This window comes from Schistocerca piceifrons, chromosome 8 (assembly GCF_021461385.2).
Source record: "Schistocerca piceifrons isolate TAMUIC-IGC-003096 chromosome 8, iqSchPice1.1, whole genome shotgun sequence".
Taxonomy (NCBI): Eukaryota; Metazoa; Arthropoda; class Insecta; order Orthoptera; family Acrididae; genus Schistocerca; species Schistocerca piceifrons.
In genome coordinates, this window is record NC_060145.1 from 469066411 (window position 1) to 469086855 (window position 20445).

General features: G+C 41.4%; 1 protein-coding gene across 2 annotated transcripts in view; it reads right to left on the reverse strand.

Annotated features, from left to right (window-relative positions):
* LOC124711598 (homeobox protein slou-like) overlaps positions 1-7953 on the reverse strand; it is a 141732-nt gene extending 133779 nt beyond the window's left edge. For both annotated transcript variants that reach the window (XM_047241754.1, XM_047241755.1), the window contains exons 1-2: positions 7695-7953; positions 7288-7554 (exon numbers count right to left, since the gene is read on the reverse strand). In XM_047241754.1, the coding sequence (XP_047097710.1) occupies positions 7288-7554; positions 7695-7778 (351 nt within the window). In that variant the 5' untranslated portion in view covers positions 7779-7953. The remainder of the gene's footprint in view (positions 1-7287; positions 7555-7694) is intronic.
* Between the last annotated feature and the right edge of the window lie 12492 nt (positions 7954-20445).

Below are 20445 nucleotides of genomic sequence, written 5' to 3' on the forward strand. Positions count from 1 at the left end.
CAAGGTGCTGGCAGTTAGTAAAAGCTTGTCGGATTGCTGTTTCTCATCTAGGTAAATGGTCAGTTGCAGGAGATTGTCCTGCCCGGAAGCCACTCTGGTATGGGGACAAAAGGCCCCTAGATTCGAGTATCCAACATAATCTGAAGTGAACAATCCTCTCGAGCAGTTCACAAAGAACATTCATCAGGCTAATCGGGCGGTAGCTGTCTAGAGACATTGGGTTCTTCCCGGGCTTAAGGACGGGGATAACTATACTGTCTCGTCATTGTGATAGCACCCATGCACTAAAGGCTGTTGAAGACCCTGTAGAGATGTTGCCTCTGGGGAACATTCAAGTGTTGGATAACCTGGTTGTGGATGTAATCCGGACCTGGGGCCGTGTCTTGTGAAGAGGTAAGAGACTGCAAGAATTCCCATTCAGTGAAAAGTTAATTATAGGGCTCAGCGTGGTGTGGGTTGAAACAGAGGGGGTCTTTTCAACTTGGTGTGTCTGCCAGAGAAAGGTAGCAGGATAGGAGGAGGACACCAATGCCATCGCAAAGTGTGCCGTGAGGTGTTCTGTAAGGACCAGTGGATCAGTACACAGAGCACCTTGGAGGTTAAGACCCTGGACAGCTGACTGTTGCTGGCAGCCAGGAAGGCTACGAAGCTTAGACAAGGTGTATACGTGGACAAGGAAAAAATATTCCCGGGTTTTTCCCAGTTAAAAATACACTTTCTCCCAGGTGAGTTAAGTGACACACATTCCCTCGGAACTGTAAAAGTATCAATCCTTTGAATGGTTACCTTTTTATACACGAGCGTACAATTTCCCGGCACTTTAGAAAACGAAACTCAGGGGGAAAAAAAACACGTTTTGGAAAGATCTCCGATGTGCAGCAACATGTACGCTCCATGTTTTTGTTTTCGTATTACGAAAGTATAAATTTGAATTCCACCAGAAAGCGCATGTTACTGTCCGAAGCATTGAAATTGAGATTGTGATGCGATTTTGTAAGCCAGTCATAGCTCATGACACATGATCTTGCCAGCTGATGACAGCGGGTATTCAGAGCATAGGACACATGTTGTAGTCAGCCAATAGCAACATCATTGTCAAGTAAGGTGAACGCACAAACAGCAAATGTTACTGGTTTAAATTAATAGTGTTGCTACAAGAAAAGCAAAGCTTTCACATATAATATTGGTCTCTAAGATTAATAAGCTGCAAAAGAAGCTAAGCTTTCACATATAATGTTGATCTTTTATGCGCGTGTTACCCTTAAGACATATAAAACAAATGTGTCAGTAAATATTTAATAACAACATAAATGTCTAATCTTCTGGGCTCAAAATTCTTCCAAATGGCTCGTCATCAAAGAGTTGATTTTTAAATGAGAGTCAAACGCTCTGACATTAGGAAATTCATCGTACATTCTGGCACATAGTTTATCTTGCGTAAAAGGAAATTTGCTTTGAAAGCAAACGCTTTTCAAATCGCCATTCCAAATATTTTCCCGCGACCTGTTAGCAACAGGTTTGTTTCATCGGTTGCCAAAGACTGTCAGATAGCAGGCGTCACCGCACTTGCGCAGCTAAGATGACGTAGGAAGCCCGTATGTTCGTACGTGTAAAATATTAAAAGATCTTGCAGTAGATCATAAAAGAAACAAGACATAAGAGGATACCCCAAGAGTGCATTTTTTTAAAGTAATTATAACAACGCTGATCATTCACAAACCCAGTCAGCCACATAGACAAACAGCAATTGGCATTCATCCGCTCGGCTTTATTCCGCTCAGTTCGTACAGCCTCATCCCCTTTTGTCTGCAGGAAAGTTTATTTCTAAATGCAACGAGGGTTCCCCTGGCAGAGACATCAAGTACACTATGCATGCATTCAAAAATCAGCTGAGATTTATTCAGAAATCAATTTAGAATGTGTTAAAAAATATTCAAAAACCAACAGGGATGCGTTTAAAATCATATGAACAATCGATAGACCAACATGCACTGAATGCTAGGTGCTTTGTGAACCAATGTTATTTTCCTCAAGAATATGAAACGAATTCCCCCCCCCCCTCCCCAACAAGATCCGGGCCCGCTGCGCATGCGCAAATCAGGGGCAAATTGGTCGCCAATAAAATTTTTCCGGGTACTATCTGGTTGCTTGCCGCTAGCGCTTACTCAGCCAATGGCCACATTTCTATAGCCAAAGGTGAGAGAAGGTACAACTCATACGCGACTCAACTGTGCATGCGCATAAGCCTGCTCGTAACTGATCAAACGAATCTAATGTAAACAGATGTGATGTCATGCTCATCGATGGCAATTTGTTGTTATGAAGCATTGCATAGTCTTCCTAGAGCCTTTGACACATTTTGCTGTTGGTATACACTTGTATGAGCACTGTGTTTTGTTGTTGTTGTTGTATGTGGCGCATTTCATTTGCAATCCAAGTTTTATTTTCGTTTTTTTCTCTCGTTCATGTTTTATTGCTGCAATATTATTCTGCAGTAGTGGGATACAGTAATATCCTTTGTTAGAGTATCAGTTCTTACCAATCAAAATTACACAAATTTAACTGAAAACTTAAACAATGAAAAATTCCCAGAATTTGAAAAAATTCCAGGGTTTTTCCTGGTTTTCTTTTGGATGGAAAAATTCCGGGTCTCCCAGTTGTCACGGGAAGTCCCCAAGGGAGGACACATGGCATTTCCAGCATTATTTTTGCTCTGCTTAATAAGGTAACGAGCCTCAGCACACAGAGACGCTTAAAAGCAAGGAGGCCGGTCTGTGGAGGGTGTCGTTTAAATCGTTGAAGCGCCTGAGGATGGTCCTGGATAGCCGCTGCTACATCCTTAGTCCACCATGGTGCTGGTCAGTGATGAGAGGGACTTGTGGATAGGGTGATAGCAGTGTCAGTGGCATGAAGAGGAATGGCAAAGGCACCTTGCATGACCACATCAATGTGATCTGTCACAGAGGTGTCTGCCTGGTGGCAGCAAGGGAAGAATATAATCATTGGAAAGTGCTCACTGCCACAGACATCACCATGGGGTGATCAATGTAGGGAAGCTACAAGAGCACAGGAGCAGATCCTGAGATTGACAGCAGTAAAAGTGCCATGAGCACCACTGAAGTGGGTAGGGGAACCATCATTAAGGAAAGACAAATCGAGATCTGTAATAAGTTGGTCAGTTAGGAGACTCTTACCCACTGAAGTGGCACTCCCTCACAGTGGGTGGTGGGCACTGAAGTTCCTAACCACTAATGATTCCAACTATTGCTTCCAGGTTGGTACGTAGGGGGATTCAGTCACTAATGACATCGGAGTGAACCAAAGTGCAGACCCCACTGGACGCTACCCAGGGAGCAGCATGTTCCTGACAGAACGTCCGATAACCATGAAATGTTGGAGAGTGGTCATCACTGAAGTGCGTTTCTTGAAGAGCAAGACAGAATGCAGAATAGGAGGAGACAAGACATTGTATTTCCAGTAGGAGTCGGCAGTATCCATTACAATTCCACTGGACGATTCTGTGGCGAGGATCTAGATTACGCATAAAGAAGCTGAGAGGAGATCATGTCACTCGGTCAGTGGTTGTCACCAACAAGAATGGAGTGACATCCATAAATGTTAGACTCAGGTTGCAAGGGGGGAAATGGCACCTCTGGGGGCGGGGGGAGGGGGGGGGGGGGGGGGGGGGAAGGATGTTACAGAGGCAAAAGTTGAAGATAGTGACACTGGATGGAGTCTCTCATATTTTTGGCAAGCCTCAGCGTAAGACATGCAATCCAGAGACTTGTACTCTTGGATCTTCTTTTCTCTCTTGTAAGCTGAACAATGCGGCGAGTGAGGGAAGTGGCGGTCATGACAACTGACTCACACAGATGGCAGGACGCAGGGACTTCGCTCATGGAGTGGGTGTCCACAGTCACCACACAGAGGACCCACCATACAGTGGGAGGACATTTGTCCAAAACGCAAGCACCAAAAGCACCTCACTGTTGGTGGGACATATGGCTTCATGTCACATCTGTAGCACATTATCTTAACCTTCTCTGGGAGGATATCCCCCTCGAAAGCCAGAATGAAGGCGCTGGTACAGGTGCAGTTGTCTTTGTCGCCCTTCTGTACACGTCAAACAAAATGAACACTGTTTTGCTCCAGATTAGCGCGGAATTCCTCTCATCATTTTGCAGGATGAGGTCTCTATGAAAAATCACTCCTTGGACCATGTTCAGTCATAGACACTGGGACATTGCCAAGAAGATCACACGCACAAAGAGCTGCAGATTGGGTGGCAGAAGAAGCTTTGATCAACAGGGAGACAAACCGCATCTTACGAAGAGATTCCACTTCACCAAACTTGTCCTCTATATACCATAATGGCTTTGTGGTAGTGTATGTGTCGCCATCCATCCCAGTACAGACAAGGAAGTGGGGAAAGTGTTTCATCCCAAAACGGCGAGCCTGGCCCTCCTCCCTTAGTATAGCCATGGAAGGGAAGGCTGCCAGGTCATACGAAGCAGCATTCAATGATCCTTCACCATTTGAAGAGACGGCCATTGGAGAATGGCCAGATTTTTGCAGTTTGATACGCTTCATGCGCCAAGCATCCACCCTGATACTACCCATTCCGATCAGGGGCTCTTCATGGGTGCCACCCAGCCACAACACGGGCCGTCTGGCATGGTGGCTGTTACCGGGAGTTCCAATGCCCCAAGGAGACAAGCAATCACTCCTTGGCATACAAGGGGCAGTAACAGCTCACGTATCAGTCGTGTGATCCCTGTGTTATCAGTAGGCTCACTCGGATGGGTACATAACAGCCCTACCACACGTGGTTACACGTGTTTAAGACCTAGCAGGGTCTGCATCCAGTGCCCGCTAACTCATGGAATAGTATTTTGGTATAAATGGAATTGTTGTTTAGGCACACTGTATATATGGATTCAAAAATTTATGTATACTTACACAACCTGCCCTATACATATACTAATATCTGCTGATGATCACAACCTACTTCCTGTCACTAGATCTGTTTCCTATAACTAGCATTAATGTGGCATTTGCACGAGGCGTTTAAAAGTTTTACTACTGATCAGGCAAGAGACACACCTGAGAAGCCAAATACTGCAGAGTAGTTTTTGTGCTTTCACAGTGAAGCACAGTTCACAGATAACACACAAGCTGCATTGTACTGTTCTTTTGTTTCATTGTTACAGCTGGTAACTGTGAAAGTAACAAATAGTTTATGTGAATGCCAGACCCAGTTTTTCCTACAAAGGCTAAAATATTTGCAAATGCACAACCCACTGTATAGAACATGTAAAAACAACCCATGCACCCAGAACTGGAATTCGTCTTTGTAATCCACTTCTATCACATTAAAGGGGTCAAAAAAGGACATGAAATTCACAGAAATGTTGTTGAAGTTTATATGAAAATGATGTGTCATTTTAATGCCAATTTCTTCTGAAGTATACTAAAAATGTCTACACAGTACTAGCAGGAGTACTACCTTCAGTGTAAGTGTTTACATACGAATGTTCCTGCTCTTCCTTCTGTTTTATCTATTCCAGAAATTACAAAACTGTCAAATGGCAAATAAATATATGAATAAATTGGACAATAAAGTTAACATCTTAGCTGTTCCGTTCACACTTTTAACCAGCTCTGGGATTTTTAAAGTTAAATTCAGTACCTCACCACTGCACTTATCCCAGCAAGTGACAACCTCTTGGGTAAGCTGCACACTTTTAACCAGCTCTGGGATTTTTAAAGTTAAATTCAGTACCTCACCACTGCACTTATCCCAGCAAGTGACAACCTCTTGGGTAAGCTGCACTAACTTGTAAACAAAGGTGGTATATTCCTATCTCTAATTCTGTTACAATACTTGTAATCCCATCAGTACAATCCATATCCAAAGACATATTAGAATATTATGTGGTCTACAGATGTGCAATTCTAATTGCTGTACACAAGACACCATGATTTTATGTATGAGAACTGGAGTAGAACTACATTTCTCCCTTTCTTACCATTCAATATTATATCTACACGCCATATACGGGTTTTTCCTTGTATGTACAGAAGGATTCTTACCGCCAGAAGCAGTCAATACAGAAAAAGAATAAAGAAAACTAGTATATTTTGCAGACTTTTCTTCTGTGTTTCTGAATCAGAATTTCTTAGCCCATAAACATGACCGTTAGCACAGGTATCTGTGTAAACTAAAAGTTCTAAATTTTGTCAAATGTAAAAATGTTCTGTAAATATGTAAACTGTTTCTGATAATTACTATTGTTACACATGCTGTAAAGATATATTTCGATGATTACGTGTTTTTAAAACCTGTAAACAGACTTGCAATGTGTTTGTTTTGTCTTACCATACTGTAAACATTAAATTAAGTATGTGGAAACTGTTTGTTACATCGTCTTTTGTTTTATATTTCCAAATACAGCTATATATAATGTGTATTATTCAGTGTACCATGGAAGAACTGGCAAAAAAGTAAGTAAATAAACTTTATGGTAGAAATGTGTATAATAATTAATTCTTTTTTAGCACAGATTAAACCTACACAAAAACACAAGCAATTTAACAACAACAAACATTACTTCCATCAAAAGAAATCGAGACAAAAACTATACAAGGTATAGTGATCATTCAGAAAGTTAATTGCAATTTTAACTCAAAGAGCAACTCAGAAAGACAAATGGCATAAGCACAGTAAATACGTAAAACCAAGACGTTAACATAAACAGTACAGTTTGAGCAATAAGACTTCTCTAATTCAATTATAACACATATTCCAGAGCTAATATTTATATTACTCTCTTCGGTATTTATCGCACTTTGAAACAAACAAACAAACAAAAAAGAGTGAAGGAAATGTAACTTTGAAATGTCACAATGTGATCAGTATGAAATATGCAATTACACAGTTCATTGTGTCTTTCTGCATGGTCAGTATGATAAAATGTCAAATAAACGAACACTAAATTCACATGAATTAGCATTTGATCTAGTGAATTAATGTGGTTCAACTACTTATAAAGTTTGTTTATTTCTGTTTAAACCACATAGAACAGGTGAAACTGTTGTTTGTATTTCAAAACAAAATCTGTAGGCTATAGAAGTACTTGGCAGACTAGCAGGATAGATGTTAACTTATTGTTAGCCCTGTCATGCTTACACGTTAGCAAATCTTACACAAATAACACTCTGTCCAGCCTCACTTCATTTACGTCGGTTATGTTATGATGTAAAACATGTATGATACATCGGACTTACCGGATATGGCTGTTGCAGAACCTCATAGTATCTTGGTGGTGCTACTCGACCCCCCCTTCCATTGCCTCTGAAATACCCTCGTGGGTTATATGCTGGCATTCCTCTCGGTACCGCTCCGCCTCTCCACGGTCCAGCTCTCGCCATTCTCATACCACCACCTCTCATATTAACTTGCACTCTCGGCGGCTGCCATCCATAAGGCAGTGGTAAAGAGTAGTTCCCAGGAATTTTCGGAGGTGGTCCTTCACTTTCTCCATTCTCTTCTATCTGTTGACGAGATAAACAACATACTGACAACAACATAAACATACATTAACCTCAAACAAAGACCCAAACATCAACTGATTACATTCCACACTATTTAACATTAAAACCTCCAGGAAGAATGCTATATCTCGTAATATTACCTTCCGTTTCATAACTGTGTAATTAAGGCTGCCAGGTTCGGGATACCAATAGGCAGAGTTTTCATGAGAATACGAGAGCGCCATGCGTAAAACGAAACACAACACAGAGTTACCAGACTGCTTTCCATTACTACTGACTGACTCAAGAGTGTATTGACATTTGAAGACGCTGTTTATTAGAACTGTAAAGTCGCTGGGTAGATGAAATTCTTGCGATTAAACAGCAACTGGTGCGTTAAAACTGCTATAAGTGAAAAAAACTATAACAGCTGATACTTAAATTCGGTCACCAGACATATTGTATATACGACGTAAGTCATGGTACGCCGCTAAACATGATCCTACTTGTTCACACAGTGGGTACAACAATCAACTAAGGTTGCAAGCGTCGTCGGTCCTGCTGTCGCCCTCATCACAAAAGGAAAGAACCATAATAATAAAACGACTAAAATTATTATAATTGTCAATAATAAAAATCGAGATAAATCATAGTAACATTAAGAAGGACCAGTCACTGTACAATGCTTAATTGAACACAAAATTGTATACTTGTGAATGGATGAGCACAAAATTATTCAAATGGTAAACACAAACAGAGATACATACTTTTCAAACAACTGTAGTTATTTTTTGTGTGTCCACAAAAAAGTTTCAAAGTATGATGACCAGTCAACCTAACAACTAATAGATATTTTGTTACAATAAGCAGCTTTTTATCACTTTACAGCTGTCTTTGAAGAAAAAGAATTACACGGATGTCCCAAATTACACAGATCAAGTTTTTCCAAGATTGTTTCTCATTTTTCTGGATGACTAACACAACATTGTGTTCCAGAAGAATTTTAGGAATTTCAGTACTAATGAAGATTCCTACGATCAATTTCTCCTCACTCGGCCGATGACATTTGTCTTTCAGGTACTTGAAAGCGTCTCAATCCTTGTTCACTCCCTTTGAAAAGTTGTTCATGAGGCCGAGTCTGATATTTAAAGGCTGCAGACTAATTCTATTTCCATCTACCAGTGGACCATGCTGGACATTCATACATCTGATTCATAGTGCTTCCCTTGGAGACTAGTGTTTTCTTCTGTAGTGTTCACATTTATACCGGCTGCCTTCTCATATAGGAATCAGCAGAATTTTTTGTATCCCAGCTCCATGCACAACAGTATTGCAATCACCTTGAGGTCTCCAATGATCTGCCAGTTGTGTGGTATTTGCTTTTAATTGCTCCCAGAAATAATTTAATATTGTTATATATTTCCTTCATGTGATATCATGCCACACAGGAATTGAAGGCACAAAATTCCCACTATGTAGCGACACAGCTTTTAAACTAAGCTTTGATGCGCCTATGAGTAGCATTCAGTTCTCTGGTCCCTGCATCACATTCAAAGCTTTCATCATGCCATTCACATCATTTCATGCACTTAGGTTATTCTAATTTTTAAAGTTCTGAATGATATCATTATCCTGTGTCCTGTACATTGACACTAAGTGTGTGGGTCTATAACATTCGGCTGTTTCAGCATATAACCGAAATCTCAGTTTTGGTTTTTGGTAAGTCTACATCTCGAATAAAATAACTTAGACCACCATGAGTGGCTCATTTACTGAATCAGCTAGAAAGCAAAATTATCTTCTTTCTTGATTGATCTTTGTGAATAGTAGGTACTACACTGAAACAACAGTTATATGTGTGTTTGGTTGGCTCCCTCCAAATCATAAGGATACCGAAGAGCACTGAGGTTCTTTGATGAATGTTCGCAAAACGATACACAGGGAGGAAAATCAGACTGGATACAAAATAAAGACCCTTCGACTGACAAAATTTTAATTGTAAATTTCTGAAGCATTCGCAACAGTGTTCCTGAATTTACACGCAACCAGAAAAATTGAGCGCTCAAATTATGCTCAGAGCTGGGATCTGAATGAAACTCAAAATAGAAAGCACTAAAATATTTAATGAGGCATGGAATGTATATCAGAGAGACAGATGAACTGCCATGGGATGGGGAGTGTACATTGCAGTCAATGGAAATATTGGTTCTATTGAGGCCGAAATTTAGTCTGGATGTGAAATTGTCTGAATGCAAGGAACCAGTGTAAGTGAACTCAAGGTAACCATCTGAATTCTTTACCACCCTCCCAATTACTCTGCAACAGCTTTAGAAGCAATCAAAGAAAGTCTACGCTCAGTAACGTGGATATACCCTGACCATGCGAATAATACACTCCTGGAAATTGAAATAAGAACACCGTGAATTCATTGTCCCAGGAAGGGGAAACCTTATTGACACATTCCTGGGGTCAGATACATCACATGATCACACTGACAGAACCACAGGCACATAGACACAGGCAACAGAGCATGCACAATGTCGGCACTAGTACAGTGTATATCCACCTTTCGCAGCAATGCAGGCTGCTATTCTCCCATGGAGACGATCGAAGAGATGCTGGATGTAGTCCTGTGGAACGGCTTGCCATGCCATTTCCACCTGGCGCCTCAGTTGGACCAGCGTTCGTGCTGGACGTGCAGACCGCGTGAGACGACGCTTCATCCAGTCCCAAACATGCTCAATGGGAGACAGATCCGGAGATCTTGCTGGCCAGGGTAGTTGACTTACACCTTCTAGAGCACGTTGGGTGGCACGGGATACATGCGGACGTGCATTGTCCTGTTGGAACAGCAAGTTCCCTTGCCGGTCTAGGAATGGTAGAACGATGGGTTCGATGACGGTTTGGATGTACCGTGCACTATTTAGTGTCCCCTCGACGATCACCAGTGGTGTACGGCCAGTGTAGGAGATCGCTCCCCACACCATGATGCCGGGTGTTGACCCTGTGTGCCTCGGTCGTATGCAGTCCTGATTGTGGCGCTCACCTGCACGGCGCCAAACACGCATACGACCACCATTGGCACCAAGGCAGAAGCGACTCTCATCGCTGAAGACGACACGTCTCCATTCGTCCCTCCATTCACGCCTGTCGCGACACCACTGGAGGCGGGCTGGATGATGTTGGGGCGTGAGCGGAAGACGGCCTAACGGTGTGCGGGACCATAGCCCAGCTTCATGGAGACGGTTGCGAATGGTCCTCGTCGATACCCCAGGAGCAACAGTGTCCCTAATTTGCTGGGAAGTGGCGGTGCGGTCCCCTACGGCACTGCGTAGGATCCTACGGTCTTGGCGTGCATCCGTGCGTCGCTGCGGTCCGGTCCCAGGTCGACGGGCACGTGCACCTTCCGCCGACCACTGGCGACAACATCGATGTACTGCGGAGACCTCACGCCCCACGTGTTGAGCAATTCGGCGGTACGTCCACCCGGCCTCCCGCATGCCCACTATACGCCCTCGCTCAAAGTCCGTCAACTGCACATACGGTTCACGTCCACGCTGTCGCTGCATGCTACCAGTGTTAAAGACTGCGATGGAGGTCCGTATGCCACGGCAAACTGGCTGACACTGACGGCGGCGGTGCACAAATGCTGCGCAGCTAGCGCCATTCGACGGCCAACACCGCGGTTCGTGGTGTGTCCGCTGTGCCGTGCGTGTGATCATTGCTTGTACAGCCCTCTCGCAGTGTCCGGAGCAAGTATGGTGGGTCTGACACACCGGTGTCAATGTGTTCTTTTTTCCATTTCCAGGAGTGTAGTTGCAGGTGACTTTAACTGATCGAGTATAGTCAGTGGGTTCATTGCAGGTGGTACACACAGTTAGTCTTGTGAAGTAGTTCTGAATTCATTATCCGAAAAAATGTCTTGGTTAGTTAGTTCGATAACGCACACGCTGTGGAAATATTTTAGACCAAACAGGCTTGACATTATCGACTGTGCCAGTGTAGTGAAGTGATCATGATGTCATCATCACAGCAATGGCTACTAAGGTTAGTACATCCATCTAGAAAGCTAGGAGAGTATTTATGCTAGAAAGATCACGTAAACATTTATTAGCATCGTTTGTAGACGATGCATGGACATCATTTACCATAGTTCCAATATTATAGACATAGAGGTTCAAATGGTTCAAATGGCTCTGAGCACTATGGGACTTAACATCTGAAGTCATCAGTCCCCTAGAACTTAGAACTACTTATACCTAACTAACCTAAGGACATCAAACACATTCATGCCCAAGGCAGGATTCGAACCTGCGACCGTAGCGGCCGCGCGGTTCTAGACTGAAGCGCCTAGAACCGCTCGGCCACACTGGCCTGCAGACATAGAGGAATTATAACCAAAATTTAAAATGATTGCAAATTGTGTTCTGGAGGAATATGTCTTGAGTAAATGAATTAAGGACGGGAAAGACCCATCAAATGTGTGAGTGACTCGAAGACTTCTTTAGTAATAGAAGCAGATACACTGCAATCGATGGCGAATATCCATCAGACATCATCCGGGCTTAATGAATTTACTTTGTTATTTTTAGCAATAGATGGGTAATTTTAGAATTCTTAAAATTTGGTCAAATATATTTTCTAATTTCTATTGTAACAGAGAGCAGGTTTTTCTGGCACAATACGCTGAGAAAAGACAGATTGAGAAATACAGCTAAAGTGACGCCACAACTAGTGGCATACTGCTGTGGCACCATGAGCTATCGTTCACATAGGATGCCACAAATTCTAGGCAGTTATTATTGTTTCCATTATGGCGCCCACTGAATGAGTATTAATGTTACAGAGCACGTTTTGGCATTAGAACCACGACAAGAGTTAAATACAAGGAAAAAGAAACCCAAATGTTGGGCTCAAAATCAGATTTAGTGCAGCAATAAAATAAGGTCAACAAACACATTTATAAAAGAAAGATGAGAGCTATTTTTTCAGTGTCTAATCGGTCGTGAAATTAAAACTACAGTGAAAATCGTGAATCTTTGAGCAGATGTCTTACACATTTTCCTAGCAGGGCTGTCTACCATGTCACATCACACTTGTCTGTTCACAGGGACACCTTCGTTCTGTAAATCTGTCTCGATACAAACGTACCGCGCCACGGCTATTGCCCTTTGCTAATCCATACATCAAATGGGCATCTGCCACCTCTGCATTTGTAAACATTGCACTGACTGCAAAACCACGTTCGTGATGAACACTAACCTGTTGATGCTACGTATTGATGTGCTTGATGCTAGTACTGTAGAGCAATGAGTCGCACGTCAACACAAGCACCGAAGTCAACATTACCCTCCTTCAATTGGGCCAACTGGCGGTGAATCGAGGAAGTACAGTACATACTGACGAAACTAAAATGAGCTCTAACATGGAAATTAAGCGTTTCCAGACACATGTCCACATAACATCTTTTCTTTATTTGTGTGTGTGGAATGTTTCCTGAAAGTTTGGCCGTACCTTTTTGTAACACTCTGTAGATGCATGGGAAACAATGTCTCCCACCAAGTGTGAAGTTCTGCTTAGAGATCTCGCCTGATTTTATACAGCCCATATTACGTAACTGTCATGTGCTTTCTTCTTCATGACAAGTCTCGACCACCCACCACTGGTATAATCAAGATGCTCCCACAGCATTTTCGATGGCAAGAGTTTGATCGCCCACCATATAGCCAGATTTGGCTCCCACATGAATAGTTGCGTATGAGGACAGCGTTTTGACACAAACACGGCTTTTATTGTATTCGTTAATGTAGGCGTTTCGATTACTTCTAATTTTCAGTTTCACAGCTGCCACATCACGCTTGCGGGCTATTTCATACATTCAGTCCACAATTTCTACAATGCTTGGTCTTTCGAAACATAATGTGTATATGGCTCACATTCTTAATTCTATATTAAGTACAGGGTGATTATAATTAAAGTTAAACTTTCAAAGCACTGTAGAAATAACACCACTGGTCAGAAAGACGTCAAATTGCAAAAGAATATTATCGGAGATGGGGGAAAACGTATGGCAGAAGAAAAATAAATAGTTACAAAGTGTAGCAATAGATGGCGCTGTAAGCATCATAATTTAAAAGTGGTTGAATACAAATGAGAAATGAATCATACAACAATGCCTAAGCTGTATGTTTGATGTTATAAAACTGTACTACTCAGTGTGCATAGGTGTACAGATGTGATACAATTAGTTACATAGGCACGATGGCAAGGTCATATCACATTGAATGGGAAAAATCGGTTTTTAACTATCCTGAGGCAAAAACCGCATAAAAAGCATCAATCACGTCGGTTTTTAATTGTCCTGAGGCCAAAACCTGCATAAAAAGCATCAATCAGAATCAAATCGGATTATTAATTTCTGTGTGACTGGTCAAAACGTGTTCAATATGCTATGCACCGTTTTCTGCAACTAGTTGAAATCGAGAAACAGCATGTTCCACAACCGATCGAAGTGTGTGCTCAGAATGTGCTGCAGAATGTGTGCCTTCAATGCAGGTAAATTTGCAATCGTAACAGCAAACACAACATGTTTCAGATAGCCCCGCATCCACATGTCACACGGATTAAGATCAGGTGATCGGGATGGCCAGGCTGCAGAGAAATGGAGGCTGATAATTCTAGCATTTCCGAAATGGCGCTTCAGGAACTGCTTAACTGGGATTGCAATATGCAGAGGTGTGCCATCTTGCATAAATAATGATCCCAACGACATATCCACGCTATTGGAGAGCTGGAATGACGTGGTTGCACAAAAGATACTCATAGGGCTTACCAGTGATGGTACATTTAACAGGACTGGAAGCACCTGTTTCTTCGAAAAAAAAAATATGGCCTATAAATAATGGCGTACACTCGCATCACACAGTGGTACTGGTTGATTTGCGTGAGGATTTTCCGTTGCCCATACTCAACAATTTTGTGTATTGACGTATCATGTCAGAGGGAAGTGGGATTCGTCTGTCCAAAACATCTTTCACAGCCAATCTTTGTCCACTTTCGTGCGAGCAATTAATTCTAAAGCAAAGTTCTCTCTTGCTGGCAGGTCAACAGGAAATCTTTGTCCACTTTCGTGCGAGCAATTAATTCTAAAGCAAAGTTCTCTCTTGCTGGCAGGTCAACAGGAAGCAACTTGTGCACATGCGTAATTTTGAATGCATAGTGAGGAAGGATGCACTGTGCTCATGGGTACGTCCAGTGTTCGAGCAATTCTCCATGCACTACACATTTGCACACCACCACTCGTCTCCTCCTGCATTGCTGTGGCCACAGCTTCCACTGACATAGAATCAATTCGTTTCTCCCCTCTACCAGGTTGCACACCAAAAGAACCAAAAGAATTTTCTCTAGACCCACAGCAGTCATCAGACCAATGCCTTTTTTGAAACCCTTCAGTATCCGACACTTACGCAGAGCGACGTGTGCAAATTCACCACTCTTGCAATACAGGTTTACAAACAGAACGCGATCCTGGATTGAGACAGTCATGGCGAACTTTGCAGACGCGAAAGGAAGAAAAGCCATGTACCCAGCGTGTTTATATCAACCTCAATGGGTCGTGTGCATGACAGGTATTTTCATTTATGTATTCTTACACGTACAGCGCTATCAATTGATCAATTTTCACACTATTTTTTTTCTTCTGCCATACGTTTTCCCCCTTCTCCGATAATATTCCGTCGCAATTTGACGTCATTCTGACGAGTGGAGTTATTTCTACAGGGTTTTGAAAGTTAAACTTTAATCACCCTGTATATTCATCACAAACTCTTTCGAGAGTATGGGATTTTTTTGTTTGTAAATTTTATGTATGAACTTGCACACACACACGCACATAGAATATTACTTTTATTACAATAATCCCAACGTAATCTTGATGTTTCTAAATATGGCCACCAGGGACCAGAGAGTAGTCGTGGAAAAGTAGCATCATCACAACATACAACCTAGTTGAACTTTCTCTGGCATCACGAATGTGATGGTCACTTGACTCTTGCTACTGAAAATTGGGCGTTCATGAATGGAACTATGGAGCATCTGTCATATGCCACTAGCTGTAGTAACTAAATGCATGTATGGACATTTGCATATGTGAACCAGCTTAAATACAGATTTCCACATCCGACTAAAGTGATACCATGGCAAGTATTATGATGGCTGATATGGCAGTGGTATCATGTGCTGCTGTTTCCATACACTTCTGTCAAAATTCTCTTGACATTGTTTGGACAGCCAATGGAGTTGTGATTCAGACAGTGACATTAAAATGGAGTCAATATACAATAAAAAGAAGAGAAAGCACAGATGTAGGAAATGGTTTTTGCATAGAAGTAACACAGGCTCAACAAACACATTTACAAACGAAGTAGGGGTTTGGAGGCCAATCTGACTGGGTGTTATCAGTTGCCAAAATAACCTCTACATACCATATCTTACATTTGTGGACGACCTGTCGATGCTAACAGAGGATGAGCAGACTGCAGTAAAACAGCTGTAAATACTCAAAGAATGTGCAAAGAAAGTATGTTTACAAATTTCATTTGAGAAAACTCAATCATTTTGTTCAAAAGCAGAAATTGCAAGCCTGAAAACAAAATATGGTAAAATTAAGAGGGTCCCATGCTTTAAATACCCTGGAGAATTCATTGAACCGACAGGTATTGAAAAAAATCTCACAGCAACATTACTTCCAAAACATTAAAAAAGGATCAATGTTAATGCAAAACCCCTATAACAAAAAATCAATGTCAAGAGGGACAAAAATTAATTCGACACTACAATATCGCCATGAAGCCAACAATCCTCTACACAAGTGAAACACTAACCCTTAACAGAAAACAACTTGAAGACATCAAAAAACAAGTGAGGAAGGTCACCAGGAAAATTCTAGAAGGTTGACATTCCCAAAATGGTTATAGGCTACAATCAGTTAAAACAACAGAAAAGTTTTCAAACATCGAAACTGATATTAGGAAAAGGTGAATCAAATTCTTTGGCATCTCAAACGAGTATCAGAAAAACGATTGAAGAAGAGCGTAATAGATTATGTAACTTCACTTAAGAATTTCACACCTTGGCTAGATGAAATTCGAAAGGACCTAAATAATGCAAACATAAGAGCAGCTGACATTCTAGAAAGAGACACCTTCAGACGCAAACCAGATAAATGGGAAGTTATATCACAGCAACCAAAAGAAAAACACTACAGACCAAAGTAGTCGGATGACTGTAAACAAGCCTTTTTGGAAAGAAGGAAAGCTCATTGGAAGAACAACAAGAACTGAAAGGAAAATTGATCGAGTTATTTGCTTAATGTCTTCCATTTCTGGGATTATTCGCCAATAATATAAACTCACTCTCTCTCTCTCTCTCTCTCTCTCTCTCTCTCTCTCTCTCTCTCTCTCTCTCACACACACACACACACACACACACACACACACACACACTCACACACACACACACACACACACACACACATAGATTCGACGTTCTTGTGTGATGTGCTGAATACTGAGCCATGAAGGTTCATTTAAAGCTTATATTTTCACTCCTGTGTCGCAAATTAGTCAGAGATGAATTATTAAAGCTATCCTACACCTAATTTTTGAATTATGTCTTTTGAATATGCACAGAAGGATACTGTATTATAGAATGCGATTTGATATTCAAGTTTCTTCATTGAAAACTAAGTCAAAATGTATTTACATTGCCACCAGTAACCTTGTCACCTCCTGTCTCAAATTCACTGCATTTATATTACTGAACATACTGCCAGTACTGCATTAATTTTCATAATTTATAGAATAAAGTGCACTGTTCTGAAACTACAGATTTCCTTTCACTAATTATTCAATAATACTTGCTTATTCAAATGCAAATTTTATCCATATCTCAGGTTACAACAATATCATATACTTTCACAACATAAATGAACCATTGTGTGCTGAAAATCGCAAAAGCAAAACTCGTAACTATCAGCAATATTGGTTGTAGAAAGGTGATGTTATATTTTTGTCTTTGCTATCATCCAGAATAAATACAGACATGTCATATTGCTATGATATTTTTTCAAAACACGTCAGATTATGTGCCACAAAATCTACCACCACAACTCCAGTTATCAAAAGAATTATAAGTCAGTATATACTAATTAATGCTGCATCAGTTTCTGTCAACAATTCAAACTTCACCATTAGAAAAAGGGAGATCATTTCATCTGGAGAGTTACCCGGTCGAAGGAAGTTTTTGTGAGTGTGTAGGAACCACCAATGACGTAGTGGAAATGTACAGTGGACATTGTTGGTTTCCCTATGACAAATGTCAAGTCATAAATGTTTATTCTTTATTTACTTGCTGGAGAAACTTCCATTTGTTTGCACTTGACTTCAGTTATTTTTGAAACTTGATTTGCAAAATAAAGAGTTAGATCAACCTGCAGTTTTATCTGTAGTTCGTATAATAGTCGCATTAGCTGAAGTGCTTATCCTGAAAACTTATGGTAAACAAGAAATGGTATGCACAGGTGATCGAGATAATTGAGTCCAGGTGCTTAACAGAAGATCGAGGAGATGCAAATAGCAGACTGTGAAGACAAGGTACAAAAGTAAGTTGAGGAACGTAAATTGATATTAGAGATGCAGACTATTCCAACAACAAGTGCACACTCACCAGTAGATGAAAAACAAGCAGCAGATGAAAACATGGGCACCACACTTCAGACCAGAAAACCATAACTCTGCTTCATAATGACTGAACTCACTTTTGTCCAGAAGAGATCATCGACGAGCACACGAATTTCGCAAGGACAATGAGTACACTTCATGCCAGAGCAGCAGCCAAGGGAGAGGACGTGATACTACAACCTGCAGCACAGTGACCTTACACAATGTTAAAAAAAGTCTTAATCAGCAGAATGTGTAAACCATTAAGTCAACACATACGACTAGTGCAGAAGGAAGAACAAATAAGAGATAGGTCGCCATCAGATTATTGTAGATGTCTTCAAGGGATGGGTATACCAGATGTGACACAAAGCACATTTGGCTGGCTCAGTTGTGAGACATGGTAAAAGCAGCAGTTGTAAACTGTGTGACGGAGGACATGTGCCCTTGGACAGTTTACGTGCAATGTGCACGGCAATAATTAAAGAGGAAGACACATCACAGGTGGTGGCAGGAATACATAAAGCTGAACAAACAGGTGTCGCTAAACAATTCCAAGAGCTTGCTCAGTAAGTAACATAATGGCACGAGCTGTGTTTACAGCAGGTATCACAGTTGTTGCAAGATTAGAAGAGCGTGCACAGTGAGAATTATATGAGTAGAAAGAGAGTCGAATCTAACTGTGGATGTTAACATTGATGTATGTGTTGGCACCATCCGCGTTTTGAGGCTAGAGATATGAGGTGTTAGAAGCCATATATGTACCTAAATGGCAGCATCGACCAGCAGTAAGTGCAGGAGGCCACGACATTCGAGGAAAGTTCATAGAACAGAGAAGTGGGGAAACATGGACTACTGAAGGATGAGTAAAGTTAAACATTTTCGTGTCCTTTCCAGAAGGTTGCATGTCAGAGTCGTTTAATCAAACTGCTCTTACGTAGTGCATTCTGGATCGTATGTCAGTGCACTAGCTTTCACAGACTATCAGGACGTCAATAAAATGACATTATTGCGATTAATTGGAGAAAATAAATCAGCTAAAGTTACTCATAGGATGTGACAGAGATGGAGTTAGCATTCGAGCATAGCAGCTGCTGAACTTTCTTTCCTTCAGAGGTTTCAGAAACAATATTAGGTGCAGATTTTGTTTGTGTCATGAAAATCGTAATAGACATCAATGGCGCACAGATTAAAAGAAATCATGAGATTGAAACTTACCTGAACAACAAACATAAATATGGAGCAGTGCCACATGCCGTAAAGTCTAACAAGGTGATAAGTGTGCCTGCAGTGATTCACAAGACTGTGCATCACGTCTACACCCCTCCCAGACAATCAGTGTATCTATGACCTCTCATGTTAATATCTGATTGGTTCATAGCACCAAAACCAATATTCGAGGAATCACTGATGGCAAATGTCATACGTACATCATATAGCCCATGGACGTCACCTATACATCTGGCTCATGGAGGTCATTTGGAGATTATGATGGGTTGAATGCAAGTACCATACCTGACTAGTACCTAACATTCGCACCTTCACTAAGGAGTTAGCAGGGCGAATAGCTTCAGCATCACTGACTGTAAAAAAGCTTATCACCAGATACTGGTAGTGGAAGAGCTATATCTAAGGCATCAGTTACAACGCCATATGGTTTATCTGAGTGTGTCCGAATGTCTTTTGGATTGAAAAATGCAGTGCAAATGTGGCAACGAATTATAAATGATGCACTTACGAGGGCTGAAAGGATGTTTTTCCTATATTGACGGCATATTGATGTTATCGGTGTCAGAAAAATTTCATGAGGGGTAATTGTCTGCTGTGTTTGAATGTATCAAGGAGTATGGCATAATAGTACATGATGCAAAATGCACACTGCAGAGACAGCAGGTGACTTTTTGGGTTATGAAGTGTCAGACGGGATACACCCACTCGGGAATAAGATAGCGATAATGGACGAGATGACCCGACCAGTGGCTCACCAGCAGCTTTAAAGATCCCTGGGTGCACTCAGTTTCTGTCGACAACATCTGCTAAAAGCAGTGAAGGTACAAGCCACATTAACAGAAATCTTTGAAATTGCCCACTACTGTGAAATATGGACACTGACGGGGCAGTTTGACATGTAAAGGCAAACTTACGAAAAGTGATGTTAATAGCTCACCTGGTACCACAGGCACTCCTATTAATA